Genomic DNA, 18931 nt, shown 5'->3' with positions numbered 1-18931 from the left:
TTAATATCTTAAAACAGCAAAAAATATGACATTAATTAAAATGCTATCAATAACAATCTCTCAAAGAATGAAAATGAAATTATATTACCAGAAAAACGCGGTTTGATCTTCAGGACGTAATTTTCATGTTTTCTGTTTAAATTTATTTAAAACTATATGGCAATTTGGAAAAGTACAGGGGGGCGCATGGGGTGGCGTCTCTCATACGACGCGGAGGCTCCATAGAGAACGGTACTTTATAACGAAAAACAGTACTTTATAACGAAATGAAATTTTGGTAGGATATGTAGGTTAGTTAGTTAGTGTCCCCAAATAAAGTTACGCATCAAAGTTGATTTTTTTGTAATGGAACGCCCTATATAACTATTAATTGATTTTCGGAGTTTAAAAAATAAATAAAGTTGAGTTTCATTAAAGAAGCACATGCCTAAAATTGATTGATTTTGACATATTTCACATTTCATAAAAATGAACAATAAATTTTAAATTTCAATAACAGCTACCTAATTTACCTTGTATAGTTTGATATTTAATTATAATAACCGTTGTATGTTAAGTTAAATTAAAATTTGACCCTAAAAGCTATACAGGGTGAGACAAAATTAATATTGAACATTGGTCACATATAAGAACAAGTTACTCCTTTATTTTAAATAGAACCCCGTATATTATTCCAATAATCAATAGAGCATTGACATATCTTCAAAAAACTATTAAGGTTGCCTACCCCTTAGACAAAGATTTTCCTAGATATTTTCATTTTTATGATTTTGCGTCAGTAGATCTTTATTATTTAATATAATCTAGGTGGCTGTGGATATACCTTTTGTTAATAGAACAAAAATTAAAGGATGTACAGTAAAATATATTCATCGGTAATAAAAAAATAAACGTTTAAAACATTTTTTTTAATTATTACAGAATTAAAACTAGATATAAACGTATAATTATGTGAAACAAATTATCTAAATGAAATCAAATGCTCAAAATGCTTATTTTCCTGTTTACTGCATAAAAGCATTCTCTTTTTAATAGATCTTTTCATGTTAGAAGGCATATGTAGAGTTTTATTTCCAAAAACAGCCACAATAATGTCTCTCATGTTGTTGGCAATAGTTCGTCGATTTTTTTTGCAATTTTTGGCAAAATCAATTTCTGAGATTTTTTTTTGTTTTAACTGACACAAATGATAACTAGTTGTTAAAGTTGAACTAATGTGTCAGCTATGTTGAAGTAACGATAGACATCTAGATTTTATCAAATAATAAAAATCTACTCACACTGAATCACAAAAATGAAAATGTCTAGAAAAATTTATGTTGGATGGGTAGGAAACCTGAATTTCCGATTGAATATCGGAATACTATACTGGGTGTTCCATTTAAAATAAAAGAGTAATTTGCTTTTATAGGCGACCAACGTTTAATATTAATTTTCTCTCACAAACATCTAACAGACGAAGTCATGTACCGATTCTGTTACTCATATAAGAAAAGTCTTTGAACTCATTCTTTGGCAATGTGATGATGTAAAGTTCGTGGAACGATAAGATGATCCTTTAAGAAACAGATATGTAAAGGATGAACAAGTTATTAGGCCTTGTAAAAAAAATTGCAGAATGTAATATAAAGGTGAAATCACCACAATAGATCTGAATAAAAAGGTCGTAACGGAGGAGGCAAAAGCACCCTCATAAAATCTAATCCAGTTTAAGTGATTTTATAACACCGTACTATAATTAATATTCATAATAGGTTTATACCTTTTTTATTATATGCCTTTGAAATGATAAAAAAAAGGTTAATTTGGGAACCAATGACATTCTTACAGTTATTATTATTCCAAAACTATAAAACTGAACTGAAGCGGTCTTCTAAAATATGCCAATCAGTTAACGGATCACAGTTGTAGTGATAACGTCGTGTTATACGGACTCGATTCGGTCGGATATAGAGTGACTTATTCGTAATTAAATTACCAATTACTTAAGTTTGTACACAGTAACGTATTTTGATTGTAAATGAGAATTGTTGCGCTTATTAGTGAAGATCGAACCTTGCAGATACCAACCTGAGTTAGGTACTTACTTATGAAACCAAAAGATTCCGAATGAAAAGAAAATTATCAACACTTCCTTAAGGTGGCATTTCCAAAGGACATCCTGCTTTTGTGGTCCGCATCATTCGTCCTCAGCGATTTTGTGGTAAGAGAGACACATTAGCGTAACTAGCAATTCATCCTCGGGGGGCTTGGGATTCACCGCAGGGGGGGCCCAGGGCTTTTGTTTTTTAAAAAATGAATAATAATTTAAAAAAAAACACATTTTTTGAATAAAACGTTTACATGAATTTCACTATCAATAAATTCCATCCCAGGTTATCGAACCGTGTTGCCGAAGATTACTTAAATACCTACAAATTTAAAAAAAAATAACACATTTTTTGAACACAACAAAATAATATTAACTCGAATATTAACTAAACAAAACTAGAAAACGTCATTTTTACTACATCACAAGCAAATAAAAATTAATACGTATATAGAGTCATAATTCGAAATTTCTCTGGGGGTGCCCAACAGTACCTAGGGGGGGCCCGGCACTCCCGGGCACCCCTGTATTTACACCAATAGAGAGACACTATCAATGGTGCTATAATTGAGTTTCGGCTGTTATGAGACGGGTTCACTTCTAGTAAATTTTAATATTTTACTACAAAAGTAGAGTACTTGAAAATTACTTTTCTGACTAGCGATAATATTCATAAACTATAACATACAGGGTTATAGTTTATGAATTAGAAATATGTATTTTTCAGCCTTTCTTAAAAAAAATTATTAAAAATACAAGAACTGTCCTGAAATAAAAACTATATTCGGTATTTACTTTAGATGGTCTGTACTAACTTTGCTGTAAATATGGTAATCGTAAATCGTACAGGATGTTCAAAATTCTACGCCAAACTTTCTAAAATATAAAATAATTTTTTTTCGTTTTTTTTTTAAATGAAAACCCTATATATTATTTTTTCAATAGATGGAAAATTACAAAATGAACATTTTTTATACTTAGAGTATTTCAAAAATTTTAACGGTTTTGGAGATATGCGGGGTTTTATATTTGCTATGGCATTTTCCACAGTAAATTTTTATCAAAACCACCCAATGATATTTCTCTCGTATTTTACCGTTGATAGAGTCATAAAATAATACTGCGTGTATCTGCAAAACCATTAAAAATTTTGAAATACTTTAAATACAAAAAATATTTATTTTTGAATTCTCCATCTAATAAAAATATAATATACAGGGTGTCTCATTTAAAATAATACAATGGAAAATTATTTGATATTTTAGAAAGTTTGTCGTAGAATTTTGAACATCCTGTATGATTCAAGACTACTATATTTATAGCAAAGTAAGTATAGACCATTCAAAGTAAATACCTAATACTGTTTTGATTCCAGGACAGCTCTTGTATTCTTAATGATTTTTTTAATGAACGTTGAAAAATAGATATTTTTTATTTATTTATTTATTAATATCTCTGAAACTATCGAAATATATTTACTTATATTTTAGGATCATGTAAAGTGATCGGAAAGAAAGCCAAAAATGCAATAATATACAGGGTATTCTGTTTATGAATCTAATATGATTTTTATCTGCATACATAGGTACTTATCGATTTTGCTGCCTCGACAGCCTTCTCTTTTACTTCTTTCAAAAGCAAAATATCTTATTGAGTAGGAACTTAGAAGTACGACTTTCATTTATTTGTCTTTGAATTTTGTTGTAATCCGGAATAGAGAGGTTAAAATAGTAAAATTGTCCCGTTGATAAGAGACGCCGAACTAATGCAGTGTCCGATTTGGCGCGTGCATGTCCTAATTATTGAAGTTCTACTGTATTTATTTTACGAACTATTTTTTTAAAGAATGTATTTCCTCACAAGTAGTAGTATTTATATCTACATTTTTATGTCTTTTTTGCGATATATTTGTATATATTATTTTTTTATATATATTTATATCATATTCTTTATTTAGTTTTCTTGGATATTAGGTTCTGGTTCCTTCTTTTTTCTAAATTAAGTCATAGAAATAACGAGAAAAGCTTTTTTTGTTATCTTTTATCTTGAAAAAACAAACGTTTTGGCTAAAAGTTGTCATCAGTGATAACATTTTGACATTCTGTAATAATGACAAAAATTTATATTATATTAAATTTATGTGTTATGTATATTTTTTTATCTATTTATAATATATTATCTTATTTATAAATTTATTTATAAAAACAAAAACTTTGTCTAAAAACTATGAGTATTTTTTACGTCACTATGTAACAGTGGCGCATCTAGAGATTGAGTCTGGGAGAGGTAGTGTGAATATTCAAAAAAGTACTAAATTTGAATTAAATTTTTGATGTAAGGTATTGTAACTGTGGAAAAAATCTACTTGGATTGGTTTGGATATTCTGTTTTAATTTGTATTATTAACTTTTTTGTAACAATTTTATTCTATACCAAATTTTATCTTATTAATTAATTTCTGTCTGGGAGGGGTAATTACCCCCATTACCCCTCCCGTATATGAGCCCCGGCTATGTAACTTATTCAAGTATGATGTCTGAAACTTGTAAATAAATAAATATTTGTTTGGCTTTGTTTTATTTTTTTATACATCATAGGCATATGTACTTTTTTTTACAAAACAAATAAGTACAAAAATGTCACTAACAGAATGCAAGTAAACATTTGCTTTCAATATTCTTAAAACTCAATACGGCCCTGTGGAAAATATTTAAGACATTTTTATTTGAATCCAACCCATCGAGTTTTAAATCGGAATGGCGTTGCTGCAGGTAGCACTGAACATTGGTATTATAATAAAAAAAATTAATAAAATTTTATAATAAATTAGGTTAAATAAACATTATATTAATTTTATTTTTATTTTAATTTTCTGAATTGTGATTAATAAAATTCCGTTTATCTCGTCCAGGAGGTCGAAAGCGCAAAAATATCCAGATACAACTTTTAATCGGCATTAGACAGTTTATACGACAGTTTTGCTAACAAATGAAAAGAAAGTCAGTGACGCACATATTTTTTGGAATAATATTCCAGTGATAACCCATATTATGTACATCCCTGGTAAATATCTCGACACTTTTTAGCATTAGAATATGTCACACTTATTAATTTTTACCCTCAAAATTTCATTCGAATCGCTGAAAGCACTTGGACGAAAATTATAATAAATCTATAACAAAATAAGATGTTAACACCCTCTAGCTATGAAAGAAAGCATAAATCTTATTTTTACGTGTAAACTAAAACAAACCAAACGAACCCTCAACCCAACCCTCAAAATTTCATTCAAATCACTAAAAGCACTTGGAAGAAAATTACAATAAATCGAACAAATTGAATCGCTGAATTTTTCCACGAGAGATGCCACATGTTTTTTGAAACACCCTGTAAAAACGATTAATATAATACAGTTAAATAATTAGGTGTTTAAATGATTCGGTAGGTACTTTGCATCAATTGTTCGAGACACCTCGAACAATTGATCAAAGTATGTATCCCCTTAAATTAGGCACCCTCAAGTATTTTGTATCCCCTTAAATTATTACGATTTCTCTGCCTTTATTATTATATTTCTGAATAACAGAAATAACATTATAGAAAGATCCGGAATTCAATAAGTTCAGGCGATTACTCTAAGCCTGTCAAACGTAGAATTTTTTTAAAACATTGTGATTTTTTTTAGCTTACACGTACACAGTCTTTCGGTCACAATACATGTATCACCGACCGTTTATAATTGTACTTTCAGTTTTCCAAATATTTTATTAATGCTTTCTACCACATTCAAAGCAATGTAATTTTTTTTTTCAACTTCCTAGTTTTTATACGTAGATTCATTTCTTCAAAAAATACTTCTGGGTATATTGCCATTAGAAGAAGAAAATCTACAAAATAAAATAGTCATTTCTTGTAAACACCCCTGCGTTAATCCAACGAAAACCAATTTGTCAGTGGTATTTTACTAATAAGACAAATTTGCCTAATGGACAAAAAATGACAGAAGAAGATATATCACCTGAAACGTTAAGCATTTTTTGTCCGTTAGGCAATTTTGTTTTATTAGTAAATTACCGTTGACAAGTTGGTCTCTATTACATCAACGCAACTGTGTTTCCAAAAAAATAACTATTTAATTTTGTAGATTTTTTTATAGGTACTTACGTGATATCTTACAGATCTTTGCATATCTGGAAAATAGTTATTTAAGATTCATAGATATACAGAAAACACTATTGAGTCATAATCAGTTTTAAATAAAGTTGATTTAATATACTAAGTATAAATTAAGATTTTTTAAGAGTCTTTAGACTCTTATATAGTAATTATACTACAACAATAAAATGGCCTTAATAGAATCTCATATTATTTAAGTATTGCCCACAAATATGCTTACTATAATATGGGTAAAAGTATTTTCTATTATTTAGAGAATTTAAATAATTTAAACTATTAAACTCTTATTAACAGCAAATAAAAATACATTTGTAAATAATATAAATAAAATATTAACAGAATATAACAATAGTTAATTATTTTAGAAATAGAGTAATAGCTCAATGATTTCAGTTATTACTCTATTTTTAACATAATTAACTATAATTTCTACTAAATTGGTTTTAAAAACAGCATGAAAAAATGTTTTTCTATTAAGTAAACTAATAAAAGCAAGAAAAAGAAAAGAAAAAAAAGGTTTGCATAAATGCAAGTATTATAAATATTAAATTTTATTTCTGAGATCAGTAGGTATTTGAATGTCAGGTAACACTTCAATGAACTAAATATTAACTTACCTATTCGAAATAAAACCACAAGTTCCTGAATAAACAATATTTTTATTATTTATTACAGCGCAATGTGATTTTTTCTCCCAACAAATTAAAAAATATAAACAAATTTCATATCAATCTAACTATAATTTATGAATAAATAAAAACACACATAACATAATAATATATACATACTACATAAGTTTCTAAGGAAACTTCAGTCATTGTGTAATCACAGAATACTCGGTATATAAACAAATCTTACAAGCTATTTTGTAATAAATTAAACTAAAAAACCGACCAGCGGTTTATTTGAAATATTATAAAATATTGGCGTTACCTTGTGTAGGTAAAATTAGATGATTTTGAGTTAGGTCATAAATAATATGACCAAAAAGATTCGTAATGAAGCAGGCCCCTAATACCAACATAAAAACAACTCTTATCGAAAATAAATATAGATTTTTTTACCTGTCAAACTGAAAACCCGCTTGATTACTAAACTTTTTGATCGAACTGTACCTAATGAACGCACCATGACAGCGATATTCGTCTTCAACACTAATATATAACAGGAACTGGTCTTCTTATATCATAATTGTTCGTCGTGGGTACTGGGCGATTTGATGGGTCTGCATACAGGACTGGAGGTGTTGGTAATGTCGAATATATACTCATCGGATGAGAAGACGCGAATGTTTTTGTCGCAGACTGTTGATACATCGGAGGATACATTGATGAATGAAGAGAAGTTACTATTGGCGGCTGTGCCGGCTTAAAATAACCGTATTGTGGCTGTAAAGTGTCAATGGGATGATAATATTGCATTGGGATACTGGGAAAACCGGTTCCTGGAGTGTATCCAGCTGGCACGGGTCCTTTCGGCTTCCTTCTTGGTCGGTACTTGTAGTCTGGATGCTCCTTCATGTGAAGAGCGCGTAGTCGCTTGGCCTCATCGATAAACGGCTTCTTATCCGCCTCAGTTAACAGTTTCCATTCGGCTCCGAGCCGTTTCGAAATTTCGGAATTATGCATTTTGGGGTTTTCTCCCGCGATTTTGCGACGCTGGATTCTCGACCACACCATAAACGCGTTCATGGGTCTTTTAATATGTCCATCGGCAACAGGATTTGGAACCTGTTGACTTTCCTCTAAGGACGTTTGTGGAAACGCGTACATGTTTAAACTGGGCTTCGATTAACCGAAGCGGTTAATTAATAACCGCGCACAAAGACAGAAACACGTGCACACTGACTTGATACACTGAGACAGAGACAAAGATTGTTGACACTACTGGTAGACTGTCTGAACACAACTAAACCAGCTGACTAAACCTAACTCTGCGTCAAAACCGGGTATAAATGTAGGCCGAATGAGAGGGGGAGGAGCTTTTGTGACGGGCTTTGGGATCGACCCACCCTTTTTTGTGATTGGTTCACCGTTTCCCTTTCTCCTGGTCCTTTTTATTATCTCGTTTTTTGTTCTCCTCTCTGTTGTGCTGTCGTATGTAATAATATTCTTACAAAATACCTACCTGTTCGTGATTTCTTGTATACGCGGACGTAAAATATGGTCATTGTTGCGCGTTATAATCTTTGAATTAATGTGTTTAGTGAATGTTCCATTATTCGAGTTCATTTTCGAGTACGGCGAGCTGCAATAAATTTGTCCATTGTGGGGACAATCGGAAGTTCATTCGTTTTGACGCTGCCGATGGCGAATTTGGTCTCGTTAGCTGAACGTCTTTTTTTAACGATTGTCTATCTATGCTGAAATAAATCGTATGCAATAATAAATAGCTACTTATCGAATACCAAAACAAGTTCAACTTTTCTATTAAAAAAAACTTTTCCTTTATAAAATGAATAGGTATTTTAAAAAGTTTACAATGCCAACTTATAATGCAATTTAATTTTTGCTACCTGTAGGCAGAGCTGTAACAAGTCAGTTTTAAAAGACTTAAGTCTAAATTAATTCTAAAATAAACATGATTTAAGTCTTAAGTCAATTTCAATAAAAAGTTCAAATGACTTAAGTCATTTTCATTCAAGGCAAGCCATTTTTGTTAAGACTTAATTCAATATAAAATATAACGTTAGTTAAGTCTTTTTTTACTTAAGTGTTTTTGTGTTACTTAAATCATGATATTCTGCAAGTTAAGTCAGTAAAATTAATTAAATCAATATAATTTCCCTAAAGTCAAGACAACTAGAAATCAATTTAAATACCTATTTTTTAAATGTTTATTAATTTTCTTGTACTTACTACTGATTTTTTTATTGTCTTTATTGATTTATTGTAGATACAGATTAGAATAAAATATTATATAAACAACTATAATAAACAATAAAAAAATAAACGCATCAAGGACATAGTAACACACATATTAAAAACATTAACAACACAACATTAAATAAAATTAAATTGCGTGGTAATTTGTACAGGTTGTCCCATTTTTGTTTGTTTTACAGGATTTCTCGTTAATGAGCAGCGGTACAAAGATACGGTTTTCACAATTACTACTTTTTATGAAACTAAAGAGGGTAGACACATATTTGATGCCGCTGTTAAAAATTTAAGAAAAAAATTTATCAAAAAAAACTTAAAAAAGTAATCAAAAGAATTTTCTAAAAAGACTTAAATCTCATAAAAGATTTAACTCTTTTGTAGAAGATTTAAATCTTCTAAAAGACTTTAATCTTTTTTTAATGACTTAAATCCTTCTCTATTTCGGAATAAAGACTTAAATTACCAATTCATCATCATCATCAATTTTGAAAATGTCTTAAAAAAATGATTTAAGTCAAAAAAAGACTTATGTTTTCTGTGAGGTCGCAGCTCTCCCTGTAGATATGTTACAGCCCCAGCTTGTTTTAATAATCCTTCACTCTTTATGTAAATCCTTTTTTTCATTACCTATTACATACGTATGCAACACAGGCAGTAGATTAAATTTAGAAAAGAAATTCTGAATCATCTAAATGAAAATCCAGAAAAGCTCAAAAAGAGTGGTTCTCCAAATTTAAACAAAAAGTGTTTTTTTAATTCAATGTAAAATAATTCGATTATTTTGGACTTATTTGAAAAACTGTAAAGAGAAAATATGTTTCTCTTAGCGAGATCTACGAGCCCTGAAGTATTTGTAACCATAGCATATACCAACATATACGTAACCAAAAACCTAATCTCAATGGCGTACTTTTTTATTTTTTCATATAAAAAGCGAGATTTTGTATGTTAGTATATGATATCAATTAGGATTGATTGACGGTATTCAATTGTTTTTTATCACTTCCTATTTAACTGGAAATGACTACAACTTTTGATTTTTGAAGTGTACCCTCGCCTCTTTTTTTCTACTTTATTCGATAAAAAATGACACTCTGAATAGAATGACATATCCTATGTCAACTTTTGACATTTTCTCATATGGTTTATTTGAAATTGATGCGGTTCGTAACGCCAATGTGACTCGAAATACCAAGTGTGTGGTACCAATCTATTCGTAAAAAAATGCTTTTTCCAAATATGCTAATGAGCCACCTTTGTTCCATTTGAAAAAATTAAGATATGATTACAAATACGATTTGGGCATCTTTTAACCGGCCAGGATAAGACGCGAAAAACATTAGATGATCAAATCTATTTTTCCAAGGCTCCTTGATTAAAAATTAGTATTTTTAACACAGCTCATGGCACTCTAGATTTAAATTTAGAATACGATTTTTTTAAAGCAAAAATGTAAAAAGTTGACTAGCTATTCTATCTAGAGTGTCATTTTCTATCAAATAAAGTAAAAAATGCAGAGGGTACAATTTAAAAATCAACCAATAGTGACCAAAAATAATTGAATACGTCAATCAATCCTAATTTATGTCATATACTAACATACCAAATCTCGTTTTTTTATCTGAAAAAATAAAAAAGTTATAGGGGTGAGCCACTTTTTGAGACGCACCCGGTATTTTAAATTTAAGATTTTAAGTAGGTACAAATTAGCCATTAAATCTAATAAAACTATTTCGTATACCTATTATAATTTTAACAATAAAAGAAACTTACAATAAAACCTATCAGTTATTCTCATTTAGTTTGGTTAAATTAAACTTAAATTAACCTAAATCGCGCTTTTTATGGCTAATATAATAACAATGTCAATTTATTAAATGTGAATAGTTCTAAATTGTTAAGTGAATAGTCCTAAATTGTGTATTGCTGAACTACTTCCGTTTGAATCAATCGGGAAAAATAGAGGATACAATATGAGAAACTTAAATGACATAAATTGACATAAAAGAAACCAGGACGGCATTAAGGTAAATTGGCCGCCCCCTCCCACTAATAATAATTCCAGTAATTTTTTTCTACCTATTTACAGGCAGCAACTTGATTTTTCTTATTGAGTTTTAAAAAAGTTATTGCTTCACATAAGGTGGGTCTTAAATAAGTGCAAAAATTTTCAGGGCTGGTACATCTCGATAAAAGAAACATATTTTCTCTTTACCCTTTTTCAAATAAATCCAAAATAACCGAGTTACTTTACTTTGAAAATTAAAAAAAAAAAAAGATTTTTTGCTAAAATTTTGAGAACCACTGGATCTTTTCTGGAATTCCTTTCTTGTAAATTTAATCTACTACCTATGTTGCCATATTATCAACCAATTATGATTTTTAACTAAAATCTAAAAAAAAATCCAAATTTTCAAATATTTTTTTTCGCAAGAAAACCTTATAGTCGTGCTTCTGGGGTCGAAATATACCACTCCTAAAAATATTTGCACTTATTTAAGACTCGCCCTGTATATTTTTCCATTTGTTGTCAATTTTTTAACCCATTTTTTGTACATTTTTATTTAAATGCACGTCAAGAGTGTACTCTTAGAAAACAACATTTTAACACTGATTAGTGACTATAAAAACATACAAATACAAATAATAATAATAATAGTAACGTTAAATTAAAAATTAAAAAATGTATCCTTTTCAAGATGTAATGTTTTGGATAAAATCGTAGGCAAGTAATTATAAATTCGAATCGTCTTACTAAAAGATTAGTGATGCAAAAGAGAGATATGTAATATTTGATCATAATAATTCAAAATTAATACGATACCATGGCAGTATATTTTATTTATTAAGATATTAATTTCCGAGTTATTTTGCAAGTTTTCCAAAAAATTGCCGCCCCCTTTTATACTGCCGCCCTAGACAGCTGCCTATCTTGCCTAATGGATAAAGCGGCCCTGGAAGAAACATAAAAAAATATTTCCTCTTTACCGTTTTTCAAATAAGTCGAAAATAACCCTGTAATTTTACTTTAAAAACTTTCAAAAAAATGATTTTTTGCTTAAATTTTGAGAACCACTGCATCTTTTCTGGGTTTTCTTTCTTATAAATTTAATCTACTATCTCTGTTGCCATATTATGAAGAAATTATGTTTTTTAGCTAAAAACTAAAAAAAAATATTTTTTTTTAAATTCTAAATTTTCCAAAAAGTTTTTTCGAAAAAAAAACTTACAAGATGTTCTTTAATGACATGCTAATTTTTAGGAGGTGATTCCTGGACCTATTCTAAGAAAAAAACTTGATATGAATATATGTCCCAAACATCTTAACTTTTTACATACAGGGTGGTAAAATTTTCTAATTTTTTTTTTAAAATATCTCTGACGTATATACAGGGTGTCATTTTAATGGTGTAAAAAAATCGGGGTGTAATAGTACTCCTTCAAATAGTAAAAAAAATCCTATAAGTATAGGGCGCAAAATGCATATTAAGGGAGTTAGGGGCACTGAAAGGGTAAATTTAAAAAACGGTTGTTTTGAAATTGTAGGCTTAAAAAACGAGATAAGACTTCGAAAAAAAATCCTCTGCCATAAATTTTGACCCTAAATCAAATGGTGATACTGAAAAGTTATTTGGATAAGCGGAAAGGGTAGTTTTTGTAAGGGTAGGGGGTTATTTCGGGAATAACTTTTTTGAGGTTATTTTTTTGCAACGTGGGTTCATTTTTTGAAAATTATATACTTTTTCCTACAAAAAAGGTACTCTTGTTGCACATCGCCCAGAGCGATGGTTTTCGAGAAAATCGAAAGCAAAGAGATTGCTCTGATGGGTTGCTAACTGATGGTTAATCAACCTAAACTTATGAAACGTATGGCGGTTCAAAAGTAACCAAGTAGTTATTAAATAATTAATTGGAAAATCAAAATTTCATGATTTTTAAACATCTTATTGCTTTAAAAACGAAATAAACTTTTTTGGTTTTAAAAAAATTTGGTTTGGTTTGGTGAACTGAAAAGCAACTACGGCAACGCATTATTGATTGTTCCAATCAAATTCGGACAACACCAAGGATTTTACCACAGGATATCTACGCAGATCGTGGAGAAGAAGATCAGATGTCTACATTGAAATGAATGGTGGTCACTTAGAACATTTACTATGAATAAATTAAAGAATGCATTATTTTAATAAGGAATTTTGGTAATTGGATTATTTCGTTTTTTAAAGCAATAAGATGTTTTAAAAATCAAGAAATTTTAATTTTTCAATTAATTATTTGATAACTACTTGGTTACTTTTCAGCCGCCATAACTTTCATAAGTTTATGTTGATTAACCAGTTAGCAACACATCAGAGCAAACTCTTCGTCTTCAATTTTCTCGAAAACCATCGCTCTGGGCGATGTGCAACAAGAGTATCTTTTTTGTAGGTTTGTTTATAAGAGTATCTTTTTTGTAGGTTTGTTTATAGGTTAGTTTTTTGTAGGTTAGTTTTCAAAAAATGAACCCACGTTGCAAAAAAAAATAACCTCAAAAAAGTTATTCACGAAAAAAAAACATATTCTTGCAAAAACTACCCTTTCCGCTTTTCCAAATAATTTTTCAGTATCACCATTTGATTTAGGGTTAAAAATTATGGCAGAGGATTTTTTTTCGAAATTTTATCTCGTTTTTTAGGCCTACAATTTTAAAACAAGCGTTTTTTAAATTCACCCTTTCAGTGCCCCTAACTCCCTTAATATGCATTTTCCGCCCTATACTTATAGGAACTTTTTTTACTATTTTTAGGAGTACTATCACCCCCCGATTTTTTATAAACCATTTCAATGACACCCTGTATTTCATACACGTCTTCCATGCATCAAAATGCTTACTTTGATATACAAAAAAAAATCATTCATTTCTTAGTTTCCTTCCAGCCGATGCAGAAATGATATCCACACAACAGTCACCGGATCATATTTTCAAACAAAAAAAATCAAGAGACAAAAAAATTTTAGAAATGAATGGAGATTTTAAAAATAATTTTTATTTAAGAGAAGTCGGAGGTATACCACTTTTTTCTCCAAAAATATTCAATGTAAAACCCGTCTGGACGGCACTGGTTGAAATAAATAAAATCCTTTGTACACCAAAAAAGGTATTTTGATACATAGAAGACGTGTATCAAGTTTCATAAAGATATCTGTAATAAAATCAGAGTTATTATGAAAGAAAGTTTTTTTTTGAGAGAAAAATTTACCCTATCTCAGAAATTAAGATGTTTCCAAGAATCACTCCCTTAATTATTAGCATGTCATTAAGGAACGTAATTGTGTTTCTGGGGTCGAAATATACAGGGTGGCGCACCTGATTCGCCTCGGTTGATTATACGAAAACTGAATGATGTAGAAACAAAATATTTTATGAGTATATGTGAGGAGGCAATGTGCATAATTTAAAATTATTTTCAAATGCACAGGGTGTGCCAGAACTAAAATCCATACCAAAGTTATATCTTTTCTTTTGGAACACCCGGTATTTTATTTCATTTTTGGATTCTTGGACATGAAATAAGACATTTATTATAAAGGTTTAATACGTTTCAAAGCTTTGATTTTTGAGATATTTAAAGATATTTAAATTTGCATGCTATAATAAAAAAGTTTGTCAACACTTTGTACCTTACTTTCAGAATTAATTTTTGTGCTTAATTTCAAGCCATAGAAATAAACTTTACTAAAAAATTTGATTGCTTCCTAAAATGTATACAGGGGTATCAAAAATTGCTGGTCTATTTTTAATATTTATTTTACATAAAAACTTCGTTATTTCAAATGCAACACTATGCAATAGCGTAACTAGCAATTTATCCTGGGGTGGGCCTAGGGGGGGCCTAGGGATTTGTTTTTTTTTAAATGAAAATAATTTAAAAAACATTTTTTGAATAAAACGTTTACATGAATTTCTCTATGAATAAATGTTATAGACTTGGTTATCAAGCCGTGTTCTCGTAGAATACTTAAATAGATACCTACAAATTTTCTAAAAAAATAAATATTAACACATTTTTTGAACTACAAGAAGAGGTTTACGCCATAAAGGAAGCGGCTAGTTGTATACGAGAGAAAATGATATGTGATATACTCTGACAGGTTGGCCGCTTTAAGAAGCATCGCCATGCAATCAGTCGAAAACTGTGATGGAATGCCGAGAAGCACTGTCTTGGCTGCGTCAGGGCGCAAAACACAACTAAAAATATCCCTTAGTCTCATATTTAATTGTCTTGTAAGCCTTATACTAATAATTCGGATTTTATAGCTAACTGATCTGAGATATTCCCTTAATGTGACGATAACTGGGACAGTTACCATACTTATTCTCGATTTCAAATATTTTTGTCGGATTTTTGTCGTATATTTAGATGAAAAGAAACATATTTTCTCTTTATCGTTTTTCAAATAAGTCCAAAATAACGGAGTTATGTTACCTTGAAAATTTCACACCTCTACTTTTCAACCAATAACATGCTTTAATGTTGACTAGTTACCATGGCAACTGAAAAAATTTCCGGAAATTTTTTCGAGGCGCCACGAAACTTTAGTGGAAATTTTTTGACAGTTGAAAAGGTAAACATAAGATCTACAATCATAATGTGAATGAACTACAATGTCTATATATTGAAATATTACCCATTTGAGTTTTAGCATTTGATGTAACTAAGGTTGGTAATATTTTTTATTTAAGGAAATATGTTAGATATACCTGCATATGAATTTCTTCGAAATTGCCATGTTCTGAAAAATATAGTTCTGCCGCCTTTATTTAACTAAAGCTGGTATTTTTCGGGTGTTATCTGGTTTTATATTTTCAATTTCTTCTTTAATGACTTGTTGGTTTACTTTTCCAAATCGCGACATTTCGCTATACACTTCTTACTCTACGTACAGACGTTTTAAAACTAGTAATAGCTTAATGACAGACTTGCAAACAAAAATGACAAAACACATAATATGTCAAAAACATCAATACCTTGGCCAACTTAACAAATTGAAATTATTTTAAAATGTCATGTTGGATTAATATTTTTTGTTTCAAATTTAGGTGTGAAATTTTCTTACCGAATACCACGCAAGCTTAAATTATTCCTGGAAATTTTCTTTCGGGTACGAATATTTTAGGAAAATTATCCCTCGTCTTCGACTCGGGATAATTTTCAAAATATTCGTGCCCTCAAAAAAATTTCCGAAAATAATTTAAGCTCTTGTGATATTATAAGTGAAAATTTCCAAAAAAATGATTTTTTGCTTAAATTTTGAGAACTACTGGATCTTTTCTGGATTTTGTTTCTTGTAAATTTAATCTAATACCTATGTTGCCATATTATCAAGAAATTTAGTTTTTTAAATAAAAACCAAAAAAAATCCAAAAAATCTTTCAAAAAATTTCGAATTTTCAAAATTTTTTTTAGCAAAAAAAAACCTTATAAGCGTGTTTCTGAGGTTGAACTATACTACCAGTTAAAATATTTGCACTTGTTTCTGAGACACCCTGTATAGTGAGGGTAGCGATTAGCAGACGGGCCCCAGTCTTCGCCGGCCCTCCTGTCTTTTGACTTACAAGTAATATATTTTATTTTTATACTTAAATAGAAATAAAACAGAAAAAAGTGACAGTAATATTGTTGGGAATTGGGGTATCCCTGAAACTTTTATTGGAAAAGGAATAAATGACGCCTCATTGAACAAATATAGTTATATTGTTATATAGCAAAGTATAATGGCAATTCTAAAGATACAAATATACGAGACAATTATTGAGAGTACAAAAAAGCGTAAATAGATGGTACGAGCTGTACCCTCATTCCATTTATTTACTCTTTTTTTGTAATTCAGTAATACAGTAATGCACTATTAAGTTGTGCCTAAAAACACTATAATAAGAAATGTTAAAATCATTTTATTCTCCAGATTTTATTTTATTTTATTATTTATTACTTTTATCGATAGTTTGTTTTTTGGTTCGTCTCAACAGCTTTATTTTTTTGAAGATATTCGCTTTTGAAGAAGCCACTAACACTTTTTCGTATTTTTTACATTAAACCCAAACCCTTACCTAAAATAGTACTTATGATTTATGTAATGTCACTGTCTTTGAAAAATCATGTTATTATTGTTTGTTCGGCAGTTAACTCTAGCAGACATGGTTTTAAGTCCAAATCTCTACCAAGATAGGATTACCAGATGTTTATATTTGATTTCAAAGGATTTAGTTTATTAAATATAAATGTTGACTACAAGGTAGAAGGTAAATCACAATATTTGATAAAACTTATAAGTATACCATTTTTACAGTTAATAAATAATAAAACTATTTGTGAGTATGATATTTAAAATTTAGATAGATAGAATATTAAAAAACATACCAGTATTTGCAGACGCAGGCCCAAATTCAATAAAAACCAAAATTTTTCCTGCGAAAATCGGTTTTTTTTTCACAGAAAAGGTATTTTTTGATTTATCAACAATCATTGTCAAGTTACAAACAATATACAGGGTGTTTTCTAATGAGTCTAAAAAATTGTGGTGTGATTCATCATGCGTTCTTAAAACAATTTTTATATAACCATTAGGTCTAAAGTACTTCCTTTCTGATCTACAGGGTGTTAAAAATTAAAAAAAAATCGATATTTTGCTTAACATAAATGGTACACTACTGCTTTTTTAAAGAAAATATATTTTTTTCTTGACTTGCCTTCCTTTTTCAACAAAATTGATCAAAAGATATAAGTTTCCATATAAGTTCCATATAAGTTTTCAGGCAATGAATAGTATATTGTTTTATTAGGAGTAAAAATGATACTTTTTTTGCCGAGGCTTTACGAGATACCTACAAGGCAAGGCACAAACACTAATTTTTGCTTCGAATAGATATTGTTATTTTGTTTTGAAATGCCACAAATAATTTTTTAAACAATTTTAAACGTTCCAAATAAATAAAGAGATTTAAAAGTAATATCGTTTAAGTAATTATGTATCGAGAAACTATGGTTATACGCTCGTTGTATTTGACACTTTATGTCAGTTTAATAATAGATTTTCGTACTTTTGTGCTTAGGCGTAAAAGTGCTTTACTTTTATGGCTAGGCGTTAAAATTACTTTTTTATGTTGTCCATCACGTCGGCGTCGCAGAAAGTAACAGATATTTTTCTGACGTTTGAAAAAAAAAATACATTTTATAACTTTCAAAACTTAATACTTAGGAAGTAAAAGCATGAATTTACACTGCTGAATTTATCGACGACTTTTTAAATAAATTTATTAAAAGTAATATATTATTTTGCATTATTGCGACATTTCTAAAAAGGGAACATTAAAATCCGGGCGCTTATAAAAAATCCGCTCGGATCCAACCGGATGTAGTGAAATCCTGACATGTCTGGATTAATCCGGACGTCTGGTAACCCCATACCATGATCAATTAAAGCAGCAATAGCCGATACTTCAGAATTTAAAACTCTACCTACTAGAGTAAACGTCAATAAACAATAATAATACGTATGACTTTTCTATGACAGTTTCAATGACAAAAAAATAAATACTACACAGTTTTATTATTGCATTGATGAGGACCCAAAATCAATGCTAAAATTGCTGTAAATCATTACTGTCTTATTCAAAAGCCAATATCTCCAACAAAAATAAAGCTATTGACATGAATGAAAAAAAAAACTATCGAGAAAAGACGTACCTAGATGATAACATAATTTTTAAATTCCTAGCTTTGTTAACATAGTCTACAGGGTG

At 29.5% G+C, this 18931-nt stretch overlaps 1 protein-coding gene across 1 annotated transcript; it reads right to left on the bottom strand.

Annotated features, from left to right (window-relative positions):
- Positions 1–7009: 7009 nt before the first annotated feature.
- LOC115889662 (SOX domain-containing protein dichaete-like) lies at positions 7010–8169 on the bottom strand. Its single transcript, XM_030909719.1, has one exon. It carries the CDS (start codon positions 8035–8037, stop codon positions 7420–7422), a length of 618 nt encoding a protein of 205 aa, XP_030765579.1. The 5' UTR covers positions 8038–8169; the 3' UTR covers positions 7010–7419.
- Positions 8170–18931: the final 10762 nt, after the last annotated feature.

This window comes from Sitophilus oryzae, unplaced genomic scaffold, assembly GCF_002938485.1.
Source record: "Sitophilus oryzae breed Bouriz unplaced genomic scaffold, Soryzae_2.0 scaffold_818_pilon_pilon, whole genome shotgun sequence".
Lineage (NCBI taxonomy): Eukaryota > Metazoa > Arthropoda > Insecta > Coleoptera > Curculionidae > Sitophilus > Sitophilus oryzae.
Note: the sequence above shows the minus strand (reverse complement) of the source record. Positions and strands in the feature narration are given on the sequence as shown.